Source organism: Tamandua tetradactyla, chromosome 11 (genome assembly GCF_023851605.1).
Source record: "Tamandua tetradactyla isolate mTamTet1 chromosome 11, mTamTet1.pri, whole genome shotgun sequence".
Lineage (NCBI taxonomy): Eukaryota > Metazoa > Chordata > Mammalia > Pilosa > Myrmecophagidae > Tamandua > Tamandua tetradactyla.
In genome coordinates this window covers 88,351,976-88,377,359 of record NC_135337.1, presented here as the reverse complement: position 1 = coordinate 88,377,359, position 25,384 = coordinate 88,351,976, and the positions used below count along the sequence as shown (strand labels likewise).

General features: G+C 40.0%; 1 protein-coding gene across 2 annotated transcripts in view; it reads right to left on the bottom strand.

Moving 5' to 3' along the window:
- The window catches only part of ADGRE3 (adhesion G protein-coupled receptor E3), a 60,032-nt gene that overhangs the window by 1,803 nt on the left and 32,845 nt on the right, over window positions 1-25,384 (bottom strand). For both annotated transcript variants that reach the window (XM_077119586.1, XM_077119587.1), the window contains exons 7-15: window positions 24,185-24,304; window positions 16,976-17,160; window positions 14,798-14,965; window positions 8,210-8,407; window positions 6,651-6,886; window positions 6,135-6,201; window positions 5,846-5,937; window positions 3,934-4,102; window positions 957-1,065 (exon numbers count right to left, since the gene is read on the bottom strand). In XM_077119586.1, coding sequence (XP_076975701.1) covers window positions 958-1,065; window positions 3,934-4,102; window positions 5,846-5,937; window positions 6,135-6,201; window positions 6,651-6,886; window positions 8,210-8,407; window positions 14,798-14,965; window positions 16,976-17,160; window positions 24,185-24,304 — 1,343 coding nt within the window. In that variant the 3' untranslated portion in view covers window position 957. The remainder of the gene's footprint in view (window positions 1-956; window positions 1,066-3,933; window positions 4,103-5,845; window positions 5,938-6,134; window positions 6,202-6,650; window positions 6,887-8,209; window positions 8,408-14,797; window positions 14,966-16,975; window positions 17,161-24,184; window positions 24,305-25,384) is intronic.

The following is a 25,384-nucleotide window of genomic DNA, read 5'->3' as shown; positions in this document are numbered from 1 at the left end:
ACACCCTGTGTTCTTTCCTTACTGGGACTGGTTTCATTACCTGGAGCTCATTCCATTGTGTTCACCAACTTTGCTGGGCTCATGTTCAGCTCTCTATGGGATAGTAAGAGTTGGGGGGATGAGGCCACCCTGTTCTTTCTATGCTTGTTAGTCTCCCCCAATAGAATTTTACTGCAAATGGACACTATGTAGTGATGGCGATTGAGCATTCCAGCTCCTGGCTAAAATGCTATGTATTAGTACCTGAAAGGTAAAAGGGGGAAAGCTGTCCTCTGCGTACTTGGTGCATAGTCAATGCACTGCAGTCTCTGAAAATGGCAGACCATGTTTTTGTGAATAACTGCTTTGCTGACTCAGGCATATCCTTATCAGGGGGGCTTCAGAGCTGAGACCTTCCTCAGGCTGACACCTCCTTATCAGGAAGAGGAGAGGGAGGGCTTGAAGACACTAATTTGTTTGGGGATCCCTTAGCAATGAGAAGGTCCCCACATCCAAGCTTATCTATTTGACCATCACCTAGTGGCATCTTTGTATGGGGAAAAATAGAACAGGGATAGGGAGAGCCAATGCTTTCTTTGGTTTAACCTCTTGCTTATACCACTGCAGTGATGGATGCCTTGACTGCTCCTTTGAGTTTGGCTTGTTGTCTTAATCAGCTACTGCAATGCCTGGCAGCTCAGCCCAGCTGTCTTAGTTCAGCTCAGATTTTGACACTGATATATCTCACCTATGTCTCTTTGCAAGGCAAGAGCACCTACAAAAGCCAGCCCAAGCACTGTTAGTGAGGAGAGGAGAGTAAAAGAAGAACAATAACTGAGAAGGAAGAATGCAAGCAAGGTCATCAGGACTAGAACACTTCCCTCTATGCTCCATGAAAGGGAGTTTGTACTAAAACAAAGAGGAAGTTTGGGGTTTCAAGGGTGTGAAACATTAGCCTAGGCTACACGTCCTCTTACCTCAACTGGGTTTTGAGTCAGGGCCAAACCTGCTGGAAAGTGTGTACATCTCGGCTTCAGATTTTGATTTTATGGTGTCTCTAAACCACTTTTGGTATTGTTTCTGGACCTGGGACATTAAAGGAAATACCAGATTTTTAAAATATTAACATTGATGAAGAAGAGATAAGCAGTGAGTTGGAAAGAGGATAGAGACATTATTAAAAAAAATTTTCATAGTACAAAACATGTATTTGTGGTAGAAAATTTACACAATATGCATTTGCAAAAGCAAGAAAATGGCAGTCATATAATTCCTCAATCTAGCAAAAACCACTGATAATGTTTTAGTGGTATCCTTCCATCTGATGTGGCTTGGATTACTCAGAAGCAGACCCTGTGATAAGGGTTCAAAGAGAAGGAATATATTTGGGAGGTGACTTTTTTCTCAGGAAAAGTCAGTAGGGCAATGGGGGCAGGGAGACAGGGAAGGGAAGGCACCCAGAAAAGATTACATTTCCCACTGTGTGAAACTGGGGTCTAGTCCATCTGGGGGGTTCTGGGAGGCAGCATAGGACACACACCTCAGAGCCAATCTACCCATGTGAGGGAGGAGGGCTATTTAAGCAACTCCTACCAGTCATTGGTTGAGGACTGATCCCTGGGACTGTTGATCACTGGCATTACGAGCTTGCTCAGTGCATGGGCCAAGCATGTCCTGCAGACAGTAAGACGTCCACAGGCAGAGTTGCAGGTGTTTGCAAGAAGCAATCCTGTATGTGCAGAGGTGAATGCTAAAGGGGAATGGAAAGGCCATTGACAGTATCTGCCACATCGGGGTCTCTCAGCCTTTGCACTGGGAATTTGGATATTTTGGAATGTGTAGTTCCTTGTGGTAGGAGGCTGTTCTGGGCATTGCATGATGCTTAGCAGCATCCCTGGGTTCCTCCGACAGACGCCAGTAACATCCTCTAGCTGTGACAACAAAAAATGTCTCCAGAAATAGCCAAATGTCCTTAGGAGGTAAAATTGTCCCTGATTGAAAACGATTGTGCTATGTCATATACTCCCACACATAAATAAATACATAATAATCATGTAAGTAATGAATGCTTGTATACAGTTCATAAACAAAATGGAACCTGTCTGGGTAATGTCTTGTAACCTGCTTTTTCACTTACAAAATATGTGAATAGCCTTCCATTCATAATATATTCTTGTGCCTGGACGAAAGTGAAGACAGTTCCAAGTCCGTGCCTCTCCTTGGACCCCTAGGGAGTGTCTGTTCTACCAGAACAGTTTCTTTCCTTTCCTCATCTGCCTTTCCTACTTTGGTTTTTTCGGACCCTGGATGCAGAGTGAGGAAAAGAGGAAGAGGAAGGAGGAAAGGAGAGGAAAGGAGGGAAGGAGGGAGAGGAAAAGAGTGAGGGTTAAAGGGTGGAGGCATAAAGGAATAGAGGAAGTTGGAGCTAAGGTAGCATTTTTGGGAAATTCGTGAAGACAGGGGGCTAGAACAGCCGGGTGTCCTCTGTATGGTGCTGGAAAAGTGCAAGTAAAGAGTTTGAGTGATTTTGAATTTCTTCTGGTTGCTGGACTATGTTTACTTAATGCCTTTGTATCCCCCTGACCTGGACCACATGGATCCCAGCTTCACTGAGGTTTCAGTCTTTTACAACATTTTTTTTAAATTAGAGAAGTTGTAGGTTTACAGAAAAATTATGCATAAAATACAGAGTTTCCATATACCACCCTATTATTAAAATCTTGCATCAGTGCTGTCCATTTGTTACAATACATGAAAGAACATTTTAATAACTGTATCATTAACTATAGCTCTCTGCCTACAATAATACAACATTATTTTTAATGGTTGCACAGTATTCTGTTGTGTGGAGATAGTATAATTTAACTAAATCTAGGTAGAAGTATGTCAACATAGTTCAGTGGCATACATTGGGGTTGCATTTTGCAGAGGGGTTTAATCTAGAGCTAGCAAGCGGTTCAAATTATCTGAGTGTCCTTTAGGAAGGCATCATGTTGGAAGCTTATCTCAATAAGTCCAAAGCTGCTATTATTTTCAGAGTACCAGAGCATGCCGCTATTCCTTTTGTTCAGCTGCATTTAGCGTCCACATTGAATAAAAATGCATCTCTTTATATACTGAATTTTGCACTGGGAAGTGCCTCAGGAACTGAGATAAGTAGATGTAGGTTTTTTTGCATTGTGCTCACTCAAGGGCATATAATGCATTAGAAGAGTTGTCTAAAGTTTTCTTTAGCTGAACATAGAAGCTACGCTTGTTTATAATGAGATGGTTGAACGGATGGATGGAGGGATAGATAGAGGGATAGATAAAATCTTGGGAACAATTAGCTTATTATGCAGTTTCACTGTAGAACTATTAAAACCTACTTGCATGGAGAACATACCAGTACATGGAAACTAGCAGAGGTGATGCAAGCAGAAGCTTGAAATGGCCTTGCCCAGTGTGGCTTGCTTCCTTGTGTCCCTGCCATCGTCATGAGAATAGAACACCCTGGCAGTTGCAGCCCCTTCTACTTATTCCTCAGGCTGAGTCCCAAGGAGCAGACCTAAACCTTATCTGTTTCCTGACCCAAGCCCAGCCAAGCCCAGCCAAGATTAGCTGAACCCCAACCAATCTGCAGACTCAAGAATGAGAAAAGTAAATACTTCTATGTAAACCACTAAACATTTGAAGTTACTTGTTGCATAGCAATAGCTATCACAGGTGGGAATGCTGAAGGGAAGCGTATTTCCTTGATGTAACAGCACTGTATTTTCTGTATTGTTTTCTTTAATAAATCGACATTGTATCTTATAATTGATAGTATCTCAGAGAAAATACAGGTATAGTTTTTATACACTGATTACAAACGGAGATGGAAATTTAGAGAACACGGATTTAAATGTTCATTAAAATGAGCACCTACAAAATTTTCTTACGTTTAAAACAGTAAATAAAAGAGTCAATATTTACCTGCTGGCTTAGGAGGCAGTAGACCAGAAAGATGAAGAAACCCTGCAGGCTGTTGATGATGGTGAAGAGGTAAGCCATGACTTGGGCAGCTGGTCCCACCTGCAAGATGCCCAGTCCCCATGTACAGCCCAGGATGAAGACCTGAGCTGTTGCTTTGAGAGTCAGCATCCTAAGAAGAGTCAGTAATGATTATTTTAAAAAGCTGATTAATGGACACAGACAGCCCTATCATATAGTTGTCAACACTGAGGACTCTGGAGCTAAGCTTCCTAGGTTTGAATCCAGTCCTCGACACCTGTGTGTCCTTGGGCAGGTTACTTTACCTTTCTGTATCTCAGTGCTCTCATCTTTAGGGTAAGGTTGCTGCAAGGATTAAACAAGAGTTGATTCAATGTAGAATATTTAGGACAGTGTGATGGGTTGAACTGGGTTCCCCTCAAAAGATATGTTCAAGTCCTAAGGGTTGAAGTGTTGTTCTCCAAAAAGATGTGTTCAAGTCTTAACTCCCAGTCCCATAAATGGGACCTTATTTGGAAATAGTGTCTTCGAAGATGGGGTCAAATTGGATTGGGGAGGGCCATTATCTAATATGACCTTATAAGAAGGGATAATTTGACACAGATAGACAGACACTGGGAAGACAGGCATGTGACAATTGAGGCCAATATTGAAGCCCAAGGATTGCTGGCAGCCACCATAATCTAAGATGTATGGCCATCTTACAGTTTGTTTATATATATATATATATATATATATATATATATATATATATCTCCCTAATTTTTTAATATAATAATACATAAGTGATAAAGTTTATTGAATTTGTATAGGGTGATCCTATTTTATTTGTGCCTTTATTTCTGCTATAGAAAATTAATAGAAAAAGATCTAGAAAAATATCCTATAGATGATTCTGGGAAGTGGAAATAGCAGGAAAAGGAGACACTGACCGGTTTCACTTTACATACTTCGAAAAATGTTCAAAAAAGTTCAACAAGCATTTCACATTTTTGTAATTAAAATGGAAACTATAATAACAACAAATATGTGTTCAAATTAAAATGGGGGTTGTAAAATAAAACAAATATTCATAGCTCAACCTTTTGGGAACAAGTATTATACAAAACTGTATTTCAATCTAAAGCATTCTTGAACTTATTACACCTAACTGGAGACATACGTTCAAATTTGTTACAGTTAGTTAAATTGGTCCCTCTTGGTTAGAATGGGCACAGTTTTAGAGGGTTATTCTTTAGCAGTTCAATTCTTAGGGTTCCTATAGAATTCAAGCTGTCAGTAACTGATGGCTTGGCAAAACTGAATTGTTTATCTTTGAGAAAAAGAGCACTCCTACATGTGCCTTGCATTGTGTGGCAGAAACTGCTTGTTTTGTGCATTTTCCTCTTCTTTGTTTTAGTATTAGAGTCCTTCCCCCTTTGACTTTTATCATGGCACTTGGATGCTCAAGCAGAGACGACATTTCCCAGCCTTCCTTGCAGCTGGGTGGCCATGTGACTAAGGTCTCGCCTGTAAGATGCAAACAAATGTGGAATGTGCAACTTGCATGTCACCTGCTTCCCAAGGATGGAACACTGATAAGGACTACTCCCTAGAGGACGCTGGAACAATGAATAGAAAGGACCTGAGTCCCTGCATCCATCTGTGGAGCAGAGCTTCCCTACCCGCTTTGCAATGCTTACCTCTGAAGTCTATTTCACTCTTTTTTGTGGGTCTTTTTGTCACAGCAGATCAGCCTGTAATCTATAATAATATGATGGCGGGAGATTACAGCAGCCTTGCTAGTTCCTGGAACTTGGTTGTGTTGTGTATGTGTATGTACATATGCAGGATGGAGGTGTAGGGAGGCAGGTAGAGGGAAAGGGGGTGGGAGGTACCATTTGTTCCATCTCACCTTATGTTCTGGATGGTTGATACTTCACTGTTGAGGGATGAAAGTTTCCTCTTCAAAATCCAAAGGACCAAGATAAAAAATGCTAAATTTACCTATGGGAATGACACACATGGTGCAGAATGCAAGTTAAATTACGTACCACTTTGCACGCAACTCCTATCTCCCTGTGCACGGATTTGAATGGGTAGCAGGTGGAAAATCAAACCATACAACTGAGAAAATGTATGTCCATCATGCTATCTCACACCCAGTACTTCTTTGGTTGGGACCATTGGATTCACATACTCACACAGATAATGGCACAGACGGGGCCAAGGAAACCCCATATGAATCCCTGCGTCAGGTGAAGCCAGCAGCTGGGGAAAACAGGAAAAGGGACTCAAAGAGAGATCAGTGAAAGCACATGAAATGAACATGAAGTGATGTCTTTCCTAATATAGGATCACGCCTCCCCCCAAATTCAGCCAAGGACAATCAAGACTTTGTACCCTACCCGTATTAGCATTATGCTACTATTTTACAAGATAGTCCTGTTGAATTTTCACACCAGCATGGTGAGGTTGGAGCAATGGGGGATGACCACCGCTATGCCATTTCACAGCTAGGATCTCATGGCAGAACTTTTCCTCCAAACCCAAGCTCTTCATGCCACCTGACCCTGCCTCCCTGGAAACGGGCTACAGCTGTTATAGAGGGACATGCAGAGTGGATTTGATACGTCCATCCCAATCATCATCTCTAAAATCACCCCCAAGAAGCTTTCAGGAAATATAACCATTGGACCCAGGGTGGGAGCTCAGCTTACCGGTCAGGTGTTCCATACAGGTGAGGCCTGGACGCTGCAGAAATGGCCACGATCACAGCTGGGACTCCATAGCCCACAGGGAACATGAGCCATTTGATGAGTCGGTTCATGCTGGAGTAATTGACCACCTCCAGGTGCCAAGCAGTGAGGAAGAGGTGCAGACCCTCCAGCAGCATCCAGGTGAAGCAGGCCAGGTACAGGTAGTGCAGGGCTCCAGCGATGATGGCGCACAGCACCTGGGGGTGGAGTTAGAGCCACCATGAAAGGCTGTGGGGGTGAAGAGTGGCCCTGGGACTCTTCCTCACCACTGGCGTTGAGTTCAGAGTGCCTGATCTCAGACGGAGGTGGGGGTAGGGAATGGGGATTTAGTGTGTAAAAGGTACAGAATTTGTTTGGAAGGATGGAAATGTTTTGGTAATGGATGGTGGTGATGATGGCACAACCTTGGGTGCCTAATTAGTAGCACTGAATTATGTATCTGAATGTGGCTAAAAGGGGGAATTTTCAGATTATATATAGGTTTCTGGAATAAAAATTTTAAAAACCCTGTAGGACTGTACGACATAAGCATTGGACCCTAATATAAAATATGAACTCTAATAGTACAATGATAATAATATTCTTTCATCAGTTTCAACAAAGGTACCGTACAAATGAAAGGTTTTAATAATAGGGGAGCATATGGGAACTCTGTATTTTCTGCATGATTTTTCTGTAAACCTGCAACTCCTCTAATAAAAAAATTATATATTTTTAAAAAGTCAAGGTGGAAGAGTTTGGCCTTTTTTTTTTTGAAAATAAGCACAGAATTTTCTTACGATGCAGAAGTTTCACTCCTAGATACATTCCCCAAATAATTGAAAATAAGTGTTCAGATGAAAACTTGAACGTGAATGTTCATATCAGCACATTCACAGTAGCCAAAAGGTGGAAACAACCCAGGCGTCCACCAAAGGATGAATCGGTGGACAAAATGGGGAATGAATGGCAGCAGATAGTGGTCAATCCATACAATGGACTTTTATCCAGCTGTAAAAGGACTGAAGTACTTGTCCATGCTGCAATGTGGATGAACCCTGAAAACATTATACTGAGTGAGAGAAACCAGGCTGAAGAGGGCTTGGATTTTACGATTTCCCTTATCTGAAATATCCAGAATAGGTAAACCCATAGAGATAGAAAGCAGATTGGTGGTTACCAGGGGCTTCGGGGAGGAATGATTGCTAGTGGTTCATTAGACTGTCCTGGAACTAGATAAAGGTGATGGTTGTACAATGCTGTGAATGCATTAAATGTCACTGAGTTGTGCTCTCTAAGCTGTTTAGATATAAGATGTTCAAAACATGCGTATTTTATCACAATAAAAAATATCTTGAACTAAAAAGCAAAGCAAAAGGAGTTGACAGTCGAGGCAAACACTGCCCACACCTCGGCACCAACCTTTCCAACCTCACCTGGAACCTAAGGGCAGTTGCTTTAAGTTTCACACACAGCAAAGCTCCCTGAGCCCCTCGTCCCCTGGGGCAGGGCAGGGAGGCCTTCGGGGACACTGCACCTACCTTGGGCTCGGTTTGGTCGATGCCTACGAGGAACAGGAGGTGGGCCAGGAAGAGGCAGATGGAGAGCTGCAGGTGGAGCGAGGTGCTGACGTTCTGGATAGCTTTGCACAGGAGGAAGGTGAGGGCTGCCAGGAAGAGGCACAGCAGAGAGAGCCCCAGCCCCACATAGGTGATCATGGCCAGCACGGGATCTTCCTCCTGTGTAGGAGCCAAGGGTTAAAACAAGACCTGCAGAATTTGTTGGGAGCAGCTGGCCTCAGGGTGGTGGCAGTAAACTGTGGAGATTGTTATGTAGAGCAGTCTGGGAGGAAGAGAATGCTTACCCCAAATGGTTATGTTAAGTATGAAGGAAGAGAATATTGAAAGATAAGCTCTTTGTTCCCTCAAGAAATGCATGCATGCCTTTTGTCACCCTACAGTATATAAGCAGGATCTGGATAAGAATAAAGTTGTCTGTTGTTTGTTAAAGTTAAGCTTCCGACCCCATGAACCCATCTGTCTCTTTCCTTTCTTTCTTTCTCCCTTCCTTCCTTCCTTCCTTCCTTCCTTCCTTCCTTCCTTCCTTCCTTCCTTCCTTCCTTCCTTCCTTCCTTTCTTTCTTTCTCTCTCTCTTTCTCTCTCTCTCTCTTTCTCTCTCTTTCTCTCTCTCTCCCTCTCTCTCTCTCTCTCTCTCTCTCTCTCTCTCTCTCTCCCTCCCTCCCTCCCTCCCTCCCTCTCTTCCTTCCTTCCCTTTCTCTCTCTCTCTCTCTTTCTTTCTATCATTCCTTAATATCCTTTGAGCTCCATTTCAACAGGAAGCAACACTCCTGGGACCCAGCAGAGAGGATTTCACAGTCTTTCCTGCTCTGGAACTATGGTTCTCCCTTCCCCGGAACTCAGACAAGGCAGACACAGGAATGTAGCCCCGTGATCCCTATGGTCCTTCCAATTTCTCCCTATGGCAATAGAAACTGTATCCTGTGACTGTCCCTCCTTTGTCTGTTGGCAGCAGATAATGTGTTCTGAGTTTTATAGGTCCAGAGCCAGAGGAGAGTTTTGCCTTGGGACGGACCATGTCTGTAGCTGACATTTTATTTTTATTTTTTTCGGATTTTTTAAATTTATTTTTTATTATGAAACCAAAACAACATACAGATATGAACATTCTGAACATACAAATGTTCCGTGCATGGTTTACATTCAATGGCTCACAATACCATCGCATAGTAGTGTATTCATCACCATGATCAGTTTTTAGAACATTTGCAACACCCCCAAAAAAAAGATAAAAAGGAAAAACTCATGCATACCATACCCCTTCTTCCTCTCATTGACCATTAGTATTTCATCTACTTGATATATTTTAACCTTTGTTCCTCCTATTTTTTTTCTATACCTCTTACCAGTCCTTTTTATTGTTCACTGGAATTTCAATCTACTCAATTTATTTTAACATCTGTTCCCCTTATTATTTATTCATTTTTCATCCATATTTTTTTACTCATCTATCAATATCGTAGATAAAAGGAGCATCAGACACAAGGTTTTCACAATCACACAGTCACATTGTGAAAGCTGTATCATTATATATTCATCTTCAAAAAACATGGCTACCGGGACACAGCTCTACAGTATCAGGCACTTCCCTCTAGCCTCTCTAATACACCTTAATCTAAAAAGGGTCTATCTATAAAATGTATAAGAATAGCCTCCAAAAATAACCTGTCCACTCTGTTGCTTGTAGGTGACTTTGATAAGATTTTGTACTGTTTCTGACTTTGTATTACATTTGTTTTGTTACTGAAATGGTTTACATCTTTGTGATAGTGTAATGGAATGAAAATATTTTGTATATAGAAAGAACATTTCTTTTTGGAATCCAGAGGGTGGAATATGCCAGATTGAAACTGTTGTATACCCCAGAAAAACCATGTTCTTTAATCCTGATTCAATATCAGTGGGTAGGAACTTTTTTATTAAGTTGTTTCCATGGAGATCTGACCCACCCAATTGTGGATGATAACTTTTTATTAGGTGGTTTCCATGGAGGTGTGTCTCTACCCATTCAAGGTGAGGTTGCTTACTTGAGGGAAGTTTAAGAGGGAAGTTTGGAAGAAGCTTCAGAGCTGACACAGACAGATGTTTGGAGATGCAGAAAGAAAACGCCGCCAGGGAAGCCGTTTGCAATGAGAAGCTGGGAGAAGTCACCATGTACCTTCCAAGCTGATGGAGTAACCCCAAATTTCATCAGCCCTTTCTTTCTTTTTTTTTTTCTTTCTCATCAGTCCTTTCTTGACTCAAGCTATGTTTTTCTGGCTGCCTTAGTTTGGACATTTTTATGACCTTAGAACTGTAAACTTGTAACTCAATAAGTTTCCCTTATAAAAGCCAACCCATTTCTGGAATATTGCATTTCCAGTAGCATTTGGCAAACTGAAAGACCCATTAACTGTACAATGGATAAGTAAATTATGGTATAGCCAGGCAGGGAATATTATACAATAAGGTAAACAAATGATAACACTAATATCACAAAAAGGGGGAAAAGCCCTAGGTATACAGGAGTAACATGCCTATATCTCACTAGAATTAACAGTATAAATCTGATGTTGATTCTGGTAAATTAAAATGCATATTAAGCCATCCCATATCCACTAGACTGGTTATAATGAAAAAGTGAGTTTATAATAAGTGTTGGCGAGGTTGTGGAGAAATTGGAACTTTCATACATGGCTGGTGGGAATGTAAAATTGTTCAGCCACTATGGAAAACAGTCTGGAAATTCCTCAGAAATTTTTTAATGCAGAAACTTCACTCATAGGTCTATACCCAAGATAAATGGACACAAATGTCCACACAAAAACTTGTACATGAAAATTTATAGCAGCATTATTCATCCTAGCCCGAATGTTGAAACAACCCAAATGCCTATGAATGGATGAATGAATAAACAAACTGCGCTATACCAATACAATGAGATATGACTTGCCATGAAGTGGAATGAAATTCTGATACATGCTACATGAGTCACAGATGAAAATATCATGCTAAGTGATCAAAGCCAGACACAGAAAACCACATATTATATGATTCCAATTATTGAAATGCCCAGAATAGGCAAATATATAGAGAAAGAAAGTAGATTAGTGGCTGTTAAAGGCAGGGGGTGGGGTGCAGTATGGGGAGAAATTGGGGTGATACCTAAAGGGTAGGAGGTTTCTTTGGGAAATGATGAAAATGTTCTAAAATTGACTATTGTGATGGCTGCACAACTCTGAATATGCTAAAATCACTGAATTGTACACTTAAAATGGGTGAATTGCATAGCATGTGAATGATATCTCAACAAAGTTTTGAAAAACCTTAGAAAACAAAGGAAATGAATGAACCAAGGTTACGCCCAACTCACAGATGAATGTCATAAATACATTCATACATATATTTCATAAATGTAATGATGAGTAAAAAAAGCATCTTATGTTTTTAGCCCCATTTTGGCTTCCCTACTGCCCTGTGTAAAATAAGACAAGTCAAAGACTTCAACCAACCATTCTTTGGGAATGAAGTGGGGGTTGGTGAGATGAAATTTTTAAAAGACATTTTTAAATTGTAAAATATAACATATACAAAGCAAAGAAAGAAAAAAAGCAATGATTTTCATAGCACACTTCAACAAGTAGTTATAGGACTGATCCAAGATTTGTCATAGGCTACCATACCATCATCTCAGATTGTTTTCTTCTAGCTTCTCCAAGACACTAAAGGCTAGAAGGGATATTAATATAGTGATTCAGCAGCCATACTCATTTGTTAAATCCCATTTTCTCCATTATACCTTCTCCTTCTCCTTTAATCCTTCTCCAAATCTATGGGGATCTTTGGGCAATGCCCATTGAGAAGGAGCATACATACTAAAGGATGGAGAATGTAATTAATTGATAATCCTGGTCCCTCTGGGTTTCAGAATTTATCTGACTTAGGAACTAATTACAGGTTCCAGGAAAGCAAACCTAATGCATGAAACCTTTATAGCGTCTCGTTTGAGCCCTAGGTTTTCTTAAGAGTCAACAGGAGTGATGCTAATTGGGGTTTGGCACTTAGCACTGTCTAACTGAAGTTCGCGTAAGAGCGGCCTCCAGAATAGCCTCTTGACTCCATTTGATCTCCGTTGGCCACTGATGCCTTATTTTACTACACTTCTTTTCCCTCTTTTGGTCCTGGTATTATTTTAAGCCATGCAGAATTACACGGCCTCGTTCCTGTTCTGGACTCTAGGAGTTTGGGTTGTTGAAATGAGCTATCGAGAGAGGTTGATTTAGATTATGTATTACAGAAAATTTAGGTTCTAGACATAATAAATCTCTCTGCATTTGGTCACATACAGTAGCTGAAGGTCTAGAGTGCACACACTAACATCTTTTACCCTGCATTCTAATTTACCTTAGACCCAGCCAGATTGGCTCTGTTTTAAACTCTAATTGCAGCCTGATCTCCTTCTTTGGTAACTTTAACTGTTATTCTATGTAGCTATGCTCACTTTCAGGGCTGCAGCCCTCCATTTCTGGATCTTAAATGTCACAGAGCTACTCCAAGTTCCAGGGAAATACCAGCAGATACACACAGAGCTCAGTGCCTCGGAATCTAGAAAATACATCCATAACTTCAGACCAAATGTGGCGGCTCTAAGGGTCCACAATCCAAGCTCTCATTTTCTAATAAGTATGCTCTGAGAGAGACCTTAGCGTATTCATTCTTTTATTTCTGGTTTATTTTGCACAACACATTGTCCCCAAGGTTTGTTCAGGGATGAAAGTCTTCTGATGTGTCATCACTGCCCCAGGTCATCATAAGTTCCTCTGACCACATCTCTAGGATGAGTGTCCAGTCTGACCCCTTCCTATGACCTCTGCTGCTACCACTGAAACCCAGCCACTGCCATCTCTCTGTGAGTCCACTCTTGCTGCAGGAGTCCATTCTTGACCCAGGAGCCAGAGGGATATAATAATGAAGTAAATATATAACATCTCTGATGTAAACCCTTCATTGTCTTCCCATTGTACATGGAGTGAAATCTAAATTCCTCTAAATATGCACATGGATTTGCACATTCTTTGCCCCCTTTATCTCTCCAATCTCATCTCATCTCACTTCCCCCTTATTCAGTCTGCTCCTTCCACACTTCTTTTTGGAGCAGGCCAGGTTGTTCTTTTCTCAGGGTCTTTACACATACAATTTGTCTTCTTGGAATGCTCATCCCCGAGACTTTTTCTTAATGACTCTTTTTTTTTTTCATTAAGGTGAAATTCATATAACATAAAATTAATTATTTTAAAGTGTAGAATTTATTGGCATTTAGTACATTCATTACATTTTGCATCACCTCTATCTAGTGCCAAAATTTTCATCACCCCAAAAGAAGGAAACCCTTTACCCGTTAGCAGTCACTCCCCATTCCCCCCTCCCTCTAGTCCCTGGTGCACTAATCTGCTTTCTGTCTCTATGGATTTACCTATTCCAGACATTTCACATAAAGGCAATAATATGATATGTGGTCTTTTGAATGTAGCTTCTTTCACTTATCACAATGTCTTTGAGGCTCATCTACAATATAAAACTTTCGACTCTTTTTTTTTATTCAACATAATATACAAACACAAACATTCTTACCATATGATCATTCCATTTTTGATATATAATCAATAACTCACAATATCATCACATAGTTGTATAGTCATCATCATAATCATTTCTTAGAACATTTGCATCAATTCAGAAAAAGAAATAAAAAGACAACAGAAAAAAATTCATAAATACCATACCCCTTACCCCTTTCTTTCATTGTTCACTAGCATTTCAATCTACTAAATTTATTTTAACATTTGTTCCCCCTATTATTTTTTTTAATCCATATGTTTTACTTGTCTGTCAATAAGGTAGATAAAAGGAGCATCAGACACAAGGTTTTCACAATCACACAGTCACATCATTATACAATCATCTTCAAGGAACATGGCTACTGGAACACAGCTCTACATTTTTAGGCACTTCCCTCCAGCCTCTCCGTTACATCTTGACTAACAAGGTGGTATCTATTTAATGCATAAGAATAATCTCCAGGATAACCTCTCGACTCTGTTTGGAATCTCTCAGTCATTGACACTTTATTGTGTCTCATTTCACTCTTCCCCCTTTTGGTCGAGAAGGTTTTCTCAATCCCTTGATGCTGAGTCCCAGCTCATTCTAGGATTTCTGTCCCATGTTTCCAGGAAGGTCCACACCCCTGGGAGTCATGTCCCATGTAGAGAGGGGGAGGGCAGTGAGTTTGCTTGTCGTGTTGGCTGAGAGGTTCTCTGGGATGACTCTTAGGCCTAATTTTAAGTAGGCTTAGCCTATCCTTTGTGGAGTTATAACTTCTGACTCCTAATCTTCCAATTTCAGTTCAAATATTTAATTCCCAGACAGGCCTTCTTTGACCACTGTACCTAAAGTATCTTGCCTTCCCCAATCTCTCCAGTCACTTGCTCTTTTGCATTTTCTTCATAACATCTATAGCTATCTGGTAAGGGCTCAGAGAGTGTTTGCTGGAGGAATGACACATTGACATCATACCTGGCTCTTGTAGGCTACAAGCACAGCAAAACTGGACAGGTGCGTGATGTTGCATATAGTGTGACTTTCGTTGGCTTGGATCAGGAAACAGCCATCTGTGGACCAGTGGCTGCCCTCCTTGGTGGTTTTCCAGTAGACACAGATGGTCCTTTTGCTATTGGGGCTCATCTGAAAATAGAAAGGGCTCATCATCTCCTTTGTCAGGAGGGACAATTCTCAGAGTGTTGGTCTATGTCCTGGTGCCATATTGGAAAACCCATGGATTAGAGATGACCCAGAAATTCTGTTACACGACCCAGAAATTCTGTTACTGAAGGTGATAGCTGCCAGGATCCCTGCCCTCATCTTGGGCTTCTGTGTAACTCAAAACAAGGCCAAGACTCTCAGAGAGCCAGAATTTTATTCTATTTCATTCATTTTAGGACCTCATCCCTCCCTACTGGAATCAAACAAAAACCAAGTGTCAGGCTCACACACCATTCCCCACTGAAGACTCTCTGATATTGGGTGAATTGTGTCCCCGCAAAAAGATATGTTGAAGTCCCAATGCTCGGTCCTGGGAATGTGACCTTATATGGAAATATGGTCTTTGAAGATGTGATTAGTTAAGATGAGGCCAAACTGACGTAGGGTGGGGCAATGATCCAATAGACCAGGGTCCTTATGAGAAGAGGGAAATTTGGATGTAGGTGGACAGAGGGGAGAAGGTCATGTGATGAAGGAGGCAGAGATTGGAGAGAGGTAACTATAAGTCAAGGAGCAGCCAGGATGGCCGGCAAACTCCAGAAGCTAGAAGAAGCCAAAAGAAGTCTTCTCCTTCAGATTGCTAAGAAAGTGTGGCCCTCCTGACCATTAATTTTGGACCTCTGGCCCCCAGGATCCTGAGACAATACATTTCAGCTGTTTGAAGTCACCCATTTATGGCAACCACTGGAAACTATGACAAACCTCTAAGCCAAATTTTCCTGGCCCCCCCATACCAATTCTATCTCCAATCCCTCATCATAGAATGCTCCCTCTTGCTATAAAGGGGGTGGGAAAGGGAGAGAGAGCATAAAATTAGCCCTTAATGTCTTCTTTTTGTTCCCAGGGCTTTCAGATGATTGCTTAATGGGCCTAAGGAGATGGTGCAGATACTTCTTGTTTAGGGGTCTTTTCTCTTTTGATGACCCACAGAACCATCCTTGATTTTAGGCACTACATATAGAAAGTCTACCTTTCCTTGCTGTTTCCCCATTCATTCTTATTTTCTTGACAGAGTTGAAAAGGAAAAGAGCAAAATATTTCTATTATGTGTATTTCTGGTTGTTGATCCTTTTGCTTTGGACAGGGAATGGAAAATAGCCATGGAATAGATGGACAGTTTTTTGATTGAGTTATAATATCTTAATTAATATCAGCCTTCTGTGTGAGAGTGGATATTATGTCTCCATTCAAATTTCACAGATTTTTGAAGTACTTTTTTTGTTTTGTTTTAAGGTATCTGGCAAAAGGGGTTTTCAACAATTTTTAAATGCTTTTTACTGTGAAATATAACATATATGCACACACACACAAAAGCAATGCTTTTCAAAGTATATATGTATTTTTTGTATTGGCAGGCACCGGGAATCAAACCGGGTCTCTGGCATGGGCAGGCAAGAATTCTACCACTGCGCCACTGTCACACCACACCAAAGCAAAGCACATTTTTAAACAAGTCGTTATAGAACAGATTTCAGTTTAGTATGGGTTATTGATGAAGTACTTTTAATGAAAATAATTCCATACCCTAGAAAAACACTGTCCAATAGAAATGTGAGCCAGTTATGAGTTAAAGTTTTCTGCTAGCCACATTATAAAGCAGAAGAGTAAAAAAAGTGAAGGTAATTTTAATAATATATTTTATTTAACCCACTGGATCCAAAATGTTATCCTTCTAGCAGGCAACCAGTATAAACATGATTATATCTTATGTTCTTTTTTTCATACTAAGCCTTAGACTTTTCCTGTGTGTTTTACACTTACAGCATATCTCAACCCGGACCAGTTACATTTCAAATGCTCAGTCGCCATATGTGGCTTGGAGCTACCATTTTGGACAGCACAAACTAGAACCACTGAACTTGGGATGTGTGTGGTCACCGTTTATCTACCTCCTGGAAACCTACGCAAGCTCACACGGCAGTTTGGACCCACCTTCATGTGCTGGAAACTCATAGTGACGGATTTGGAGAGAGAAATGTTCCTTTCGGGTCCAATAGCAGCACTCACTACTTGAGAGTTTAGGTAAACGCGATCTTTCTCCTTCACCTCTTCAAAAAAAGTTGCATTTATGATGTTCCCAAGAGAAGAGTACGAGATCAAGGTAACTGCACTGACACCTGAGGAAACAGAAAGACGGAGGCTTTAAAAGTGCCCGTGTTCCCAAATGCGGAATGTGGCAAGATGTCAAAATTGATGAATTCAGGTATCTGGGGGAGGGATATATGTTGGGGCTCTCTGCATGGGTTTTGTATTACTTTTGCAGCTATCCTGTACATTCGATATTATATCAAAATAAAAAGTTTAAAGAAAAAGAAGGCAATGTGGGACAATTAAACAAGGTACGGGTACGAAGAATTAACAAGCTCTTTGAAAAGCCAGTGAATGAATAAGTAGACAACAAAACAAAAATCAAGACCAAAAAAAAAAAAAAAAAAGTGTTTCCTTTCCTTCTGTCCTTTTGCACAAATTCTCAAGCAGAATCTTCCTTCCCCACACCTGCCACGTCCCTGCCTCTCTGTACTGTCCTCAGGAACTTTCTCGGAAGTTCATGTTCTTGGAAAACTCTTCCTACCCAAATCCAAGGCATCCTTCCAGAGCCAGCTCAAATCCAGCCTCTGTTCCCCCAACTCCAGCCCTGATGCTTCTTTCTCCGAACTAGTATTTCAAGCGTGGTCCCTGCCATGCTGCTGAGAATTTAAAGGCCCACTAATTGCTCCATGTGTATTGAATCTTAGTTTCCCGATAGGAACCGAGGGTAATGTTTTCAAGGTTCCTCCATTTCATTCCTTTCTATGGCTGATAATCATTTCCTTCTTATCTCTCAATATTATATATAGGTGAGTCAGATAAAGACATAAATCAAATAAAGGGAAATCCTATTTATCTGGCATTAAAAAAATAGAATGCCTTTAAGTTTGCTTTTGTGGAAAAGCAAAATAAAGTTTCTGCTCTGATGGGTCTTACTTTCTGGGGTAGGAGACAGCAAACAAACCATAAACAAATAAATAAAGAAATATAGCAGAGCATGGTCAGTTTTACAGAGAAAATTAAGCAGCCCAAGGGGACAGAGAGGCAGGAGGCTGCTATTTTAGACAGTTTTCAGACAGTCTCTCTGAATGAATGGAAGGAGGGCTATTCCAAGGGGAGGGAGTAGCGGGGGAAATCATTCAGGAGACAGCAAGGAGGCAGGAGCCCAGGGAGTGGGGGTGGGGAGGAGGTGGGGGCAGGGAGGAACTTGGCTTTTGGTTTAAGCCCAGTGGAAAACCATTGAAAGGATTTAAACTGGGGAATGCCTTAAATTGACATTTACCCCCCATGCCCAACATTGGTAGCATTTATTATCCATACAACAGCATGCAACCTCGTGTACTGGTTAGACTGGGACTGACACAGGGTGCCACTGATTTTTTTAAAATTATTTTTTTTGGTAGGTTGAGCAGAAATATCATGCAGAAAATACAGACCATATACCCACACACACACACACACACAGTTTTCACAGTTATTATCAACACTTTTCATTAATTAGTGTGGTTACTTTCGTTACAATAGATGAAACAATATTATTATAATGACACTAGTAAACTGTTAACCCATAATTCACATTAAGGTTTGCCATTGATTGATTTCCACAGTTCACCCTTACATAGTGAAATTATTTCTGACTCCAGCTTAAAAGAAAAAGAAAGTCTTCTGCTCACATGTTCTTTCATATCCCTTTATTTCTCTAGCACATTAACAAAGACAGCACTGCATTTGATTTCTAATTGCAATACTTTTTTATTTTTAATTTTTCTTTCTTTTTTCACATTTTGATTTAAGAAAACAAACAATACACTTAGAACTACCACCATGGATATTGTAGTTAGCTTAACCATAGGCATATTTAAATAAAGTATCCGTACAATCATTGTAAAGCCTGTGTTTGCGCAGTAAGTTTCATAAACCAATTTAAAATTGAGGCAACAAGGCAAAAAATCTACATATTCAGATAGCAAAGTTCTTAAATTCTAAGTATTAAACACTGACTCAGATACCATTTGATCGGCTGTAAAAACTGTGAATTTTTAATTAAACATTGTAAATTGTGAATGCAATGCTTTTGAATATGTTAACCAAGGAGAGAGCCTGAGATACCCTACCTTAATGCTTCAGTTATCTCATATAATTGGGAGCAAATCATTCCCTACAAATGAACTTTGATGATGGCTGACAATAACCAAAGTAGCCAGAAGTTCTGGATGTAAATCTTTACAAAATTGAGAAGACTTTTCTTTTTCCTTAATTATAGTGGACTTATGGTTGTAAATGAACTTTGCCCTTGTATACTGGTTGATAAATTTCCTTGGATTTGTGTGGGATGCCTTTCTTCTTGAAAGGCATATATACTTTAATAGAATAAAAACTAGAGGTACACGATATATTTCTATCATATATTAACATATACTTTATTGCATAGTAATAGGATATATACATGATATATATAGCACTGCGGTATATATGCATATATTTGATGATATATTATGAACTTATTTCTGTGTCAACAAATACGCCTTTTTCTTTATGGCTGCTGAGAAGGCTGTATAGTGTGTTTAGGAGTATGGGTTTCTGGGTTCGAATCCTCACCAGTTGAGCCATTCACCTCGATGGATTAAATCCCTCAGTGAGCCCCTCTAATAATAAGCCTTCTTTGGCTTTCCTCAAGGGGACAGAAGTAGGAGATTCACTTCTGTTTTCTGATTTAATGGCACTTTCCACTCATCAGAACGAAACAGCTGTAGGTGGCTGAGAAGCGCCTCAGCTGCAATAATCTGTTATCATGCTTAGAACTTGCTTTTTGTTTTATTCGAAATATTCCAGTGTAAGAGTGAAATCATGAACAGAAAGGAGAAGAGCGGTGGCTGAGGTTTCCAAGGTCCCTGCGACATGGGGCTGTTCATACAGGCCGTGTTTTAGGAGATTGTATGTCCTAATTTGTCTATGACTGTCCTAGTTCACAGCTGGCATCCTGGTATAATTTTTTTTTTTGTATGAGGAAAGATAGTTTATTTCTGACAGGCCATAGAGAGGGGGGACTATATATGGTTTGACAGGAAGCGCCATCAGCTTGGGGGGCTCAGCCAGCAGGTAGGCGGAACACACAGAGAGGGCGTGTGTCCGCTGGTGATCTAGGCCCGGAGGTTAGTGGTTCCCTACTTGAGTCAAGAATGGTCAGTTTAAAACAAACGTGTGGAAAGAAGAGGGACTGATTATTCAAAGGCGGTAAGGTTGGTTGGCTTCCCATTTGGGACCGGTTGTGGAATTTGGGTCTGGTGTGTGTGGGTGGTATGGCTTGGTATCTGGGGGAGTTCATTTCCCAGGACTAGAAATCTGTTTATCTAGTGGCTTAGCCATAGTCTGGTAGACACCGAGGCAGCAAAAAAAATATTTTTTTAAAATTTTTAAATTAAACATATATTGACATATATAATCAGTAATTCACAATATCATCACATAGTTGCATATTCATCATCATGATCATTTCTTAGAACATTTGCATTAATTCAGAAAAAGAAATAAAAAGACAACAGAAAAAGAAAGAAAACGAAAACAGAAAAAAAAGTATACATACCATACCCCTTACCCCTCCCTTTCATTGATCACTAGCATTTCAAACTAAATTTATTTTAACATTTGTTCCCCCTATTATTTATTTTTATTCCATATGTTCTACTTGTCTGTTGACAAAGTTGATAAAAGGAGCATCAGACACAAGGTTTTCACATTCGCAGAGTCATTGTTCAATCATCATCAAGAAACATGGCTACTGGAACACAGCTCTACATTTTCAGGCAGTTCCCTCCAGCCTCTCCACTACATCTTGAACAACAAGGTGATATTTACTTAATGTGTAAGAATAACCTCCAGGATAATCTCTCGACTTTGTTGGAATCTCTCAGCCATTGACACTTTGTCTCATAGCAAAAAAATTTTTGATAACAAGAGCAAAGAATGAAATCTTTAGGAAAATAGTTTGAAAAAATCACCCCACAAACTAGTACAGTTTTCTACAATCAAAATCAACAATACACCAGAAACCCACGAGCAGCACACCTGGAAGAGGGGGAGAGATTTGATATCCATGTTAACACACTGAAATAGTCAAATGCTCAGAATGCAAAAAAAAAAAAAAAAGTGAGGCATACAGAGATAAGGGAAATGGTGGCTTATTCAATGAAATAAAATAAAGTGACAGAAACCATCCCAGAGGAAGCCCAGACTTTGGGATTACTAGTTAAAAGTCTACTTACCTAAAAGTGTTTTTAACAAACTAGAGATAAGAAGGCCATAAAATGGAATAAAAAGCCGGAAAAAGTGGTATGAATAGAAAAAATTTCAATAAAGAAAGAAATTATAAAAAGGCATTTTCAGAAGAAATTTCATCATTGTAAATAACTATATTAAAAAAGAAGTTCTGAAATCATGAGACTGACTTCGTGTGTTGAGGAACTACAAAAAGAAGAACAAACTAAACCTAGAAGAAGGAAATAATGATTAAAATGGAGATAAATGAAAGACAATAGAAAACTAATGGAGACTAGAAGTGAATTCAAAATCGGTGCTTTAAAAAAGATAAAAGACCAACAAACTGATAAAATTTTAGCTGGACCAACAAAGGAAAATAAAAGGGAAGGTGCAAATAACAAATCAGAAATGACAGTGGGGACACTATGACAAACCATTCAGAAATGAAACACACACATCACCTAAATGCACTGAAGTAAAAATAGAGAATCCTACCACCTCCATATAGCATGTAAGAAAACTGAAGAAGAAACCAAAAGGACTTCAAACAAAGAAAAGTTCAGGAGTCCAGGTGACATCTATCAAACATTCAAAGAACTGACCAATACTTCTGAAAATCTTCTAAAAATATGAAGAGGGAATACTTTATAACTCATCTTATGAGGTCACCACCACCCCAATAGCAGCCAGCCGAAGACACCACAATATAGAGAATTATAGATCCATTTTCCTTGTTAATACAATCGTAAAACACCCACAAGTTCCAATCCAATGACATATCAAAAGCACTAAACATTATGACAAATTGGGATCTACCCCAGAAATGCAAAGGAAGTTCAAAATAAGTTCAATCTAATATACTATTTAATAGCATGAGGGGAAAAACCCGCACTATGTCATGACACATTTAATAAACTCTAACAACTCTCATGGCAAAAGAAATTCAGAGATTTAGGAATATAGAGAACTTTCCACTGGTAACATCTCTCGATATTTTGGTATCTTTTCTAGTCACCACCTAGCTGAATCTTAGATCTTCCACCATTCAAATGTGGGAAACACAATTTTAAGAACCATTGCCCTAGGGCTATTCTACCCTGGAGAAATTCTCAGCCTCCTCTCCTCACTCCAAACATCTTTCCATCTAGGCTAGGAGCTCCTAGAAGAGACCCAAGGGACAAACTGGGCTGGAGTTGTGTCTTGTGTGACTGGCACTTTTAGTTCTTGCACATCCTCTCTGTAAACTGTGAATTATAGAGGAACACGGATACAAAGCAGATGTAAAATTATGTGACTGCAGCCTCTGCCCAGCCCATCCTCAAAAGGAACAGGTCCAACTTTTTATCTTCATGGGTAAGGCAAGGGGAGCAAAAGGAAGTAATTACCTCATGCTCATTTGGGACTTTCTCAGTTTGGCATGTGGCTTAGCTGTCTACATTTCATCATTTTTATTTATTGTCTTTTCTTTTGGTGGATGTACAGGCCAACTGTATCCTATATTAATGTGATTAAATTTAATAGATCCTGTAGCAATTATAACCATATGCAGTTAGAATAAAGGAATTTTTTCCAGATTAAAAACTGGGAAGTGTTCATACAAAACCGAATCAATTTTTGGTTTCTATTGTAAACTAAGAAAATCTGGTAACACTGGGGCAGTTAATAATAATTCATTCCTTTTTCACACTAGCTGTAGCAGATGCCATAACCACCCTGTCCATATTCCCTTGGAACTCTTTATTTCTTTATATGTTGAAGGAGCCTACTAAAAGGAGCTGTAACTCTATGCCTGGGGCCTTTCTCTGGGTGAATGTGTATTTGATCTGGACAGAATGGAAACCCCTGGGAAGAGCCCTCAACAAATTATGAAAGGGAGCTCCTTCTCCTTGATGGGATTACTCTGTGGGATTGAGCCGCAATTGCTCCAGCAGCAGCCTGCTTATCAACATACCATCTCTGTCTCACTTCCCTTCTCCTTCCTTGATGCTCCCTGGAATCACCTCCTGTGCCAGTTTGAATCTGTTGCGTACCCCAGAAAAGTCACGTCCTTTAATCCTTATTCAATATTGCTGGGTGGGAGCTTTTTGATTGTCCATGGAGATGTGACCCACCCAATTGTGGGAGGTAACTTTTGATTAGATGGTTTCCATGGAGGTGTGCCGCCAACCAGTCAATGTGGGGTTACTTGCTGGAGCCCTTTAAGAGGGTACCATTTTGGAAAAAGCTTTAGAGCCATGAGAGCCTACACAGCCAGAGGCCTTTGGAGATGAAGAAGGAAAATGCCACTAGGGAGGTTTCATGAAACAGGAAGCCTGGAGAGAAAGCTCGCAGACATTACCATGTTTGCCATATGCCTTTCCAGTTCAGAGGGAAACCCTGAACATCATTGGCCTTCTGAACCAAGGTGTCTTTCCATGGATGCCTTAGATTGGACATTTCTATAGCCCAGCTTGAATTTGGACATTTTCACAGCCTTAGAACATGTACACTTGCAACTTAATAATTCCCTCCATTTAAAAGCCATTCCATTTCTGGTATATCACATTCTGGCAGCTTGCAAACTAAAACTCCTTACACCTTAGCACCTTATACTTATCCCAGTGACTGCTTCTGGACAAACACAAAGAGAGACACAAGCAGTACTGCACCCAGAAATGGCAGAGATGTCTCTTTCATGCCAAAGAATAGAAAACCTCCAGCTTTGAAAACTGCCCTTTTTTTGGAAAGGAAAAAGCTTGAATGATGGTTTTAGGGTAAGGAGGCCAATAAGTAGGAGCCTACTAGGGAAGTTTTCCACATGACTCACATAATGATATTCTCTGTGTGAAGGATTCTAAATGAAGTTGCCACAAGTACCTTGCATGTTTCCCTGGATGATGTCATCGCAGTGGATGTCCATTGAGTTCATGTGGGCATTCAAGTTGAAAATTGTTCTTCCCTCTGAGCAATTATTTGCAATAACTCGAGTTTCAATAGCTGATAAAAAAGCAATGGGAAAGCTCATTGATAACATAAGAAACTTCAAAAATCTGCAAAACAAGATGAATGGCTCACACTTATTGGTTTTCTAGGATGGGCCACAAACTGGACTAAGAGCCATATACATATCATCTTAGCCTCATACAACTCCATGGGGGAACAATTATATAGAGGGGGAACCTGAAATTCAGAAGTTGTGTAAGGCTCCAACTTATGAAACCAAGTTCTTAACCAATACCTTCCAGTCCATTTGAAGCAATGACTTTGTTTCTAGGAATTTATTTTCGGCCAAGACACATGGGTGAGAGGGCAGATTTAGCTATAAGAAAGCTTGTAGCTGCATAGATTATGGTGAAAAGCAAGAAGTTAACTCGATGTTCAAGAAATAGGAATTGATTAAATAAATGATGGTACAGTCCTCTCATGAGGGAACTATGCTTCCAATAGAAATGGACTGATGGAAGACTTGAGACCAAGAAACAAGGTCATTAAAATACTTAGTTTGTGAAGCAGATGGCACTAAATGGGCTGTGAGTTGGTGGTTGTTGAATTTGGGTGGTGGGTTCTTATTCCACTCTATTTTCTTTTGTATGCATTTAAAAGAAGTTAAAAAAAGTAGATAACAAAATAGTATGTAAAGAATGGTGCTATTTCTATAAAAACTTATCGTGATGAAGTATGGAAAAACAGAATAATCATAATTATAGCAACTGCCAGTCTCAGTTCTGAGTGAATTGCATGAATTGTAATTATCCTCATTCTACAGATGAGGAGACTTAGTTCCAGGGAGGTGAGGCAATGGCCCAAGATCAAATAATTAGGACATGTGGCAATTGGGTGAGATGAGAGTTGCTCATAATCTAGAAAAGTGTTTCATTTAGACTGAAGTGTCCAGATTCCAGTTTCAAGAGAAAATGGGCATTGGATTTTCAAAATCTTACCTGAAAGCCAAAAATCTCAGATCATGGATTAGACACCATTGGCAACATAAAAAAAAATCCCCTTTACTGAGGTATAACTGATGTACAATGAACTGTACATATATATAGCATACAATCTGATGATTTTTGTTGCATG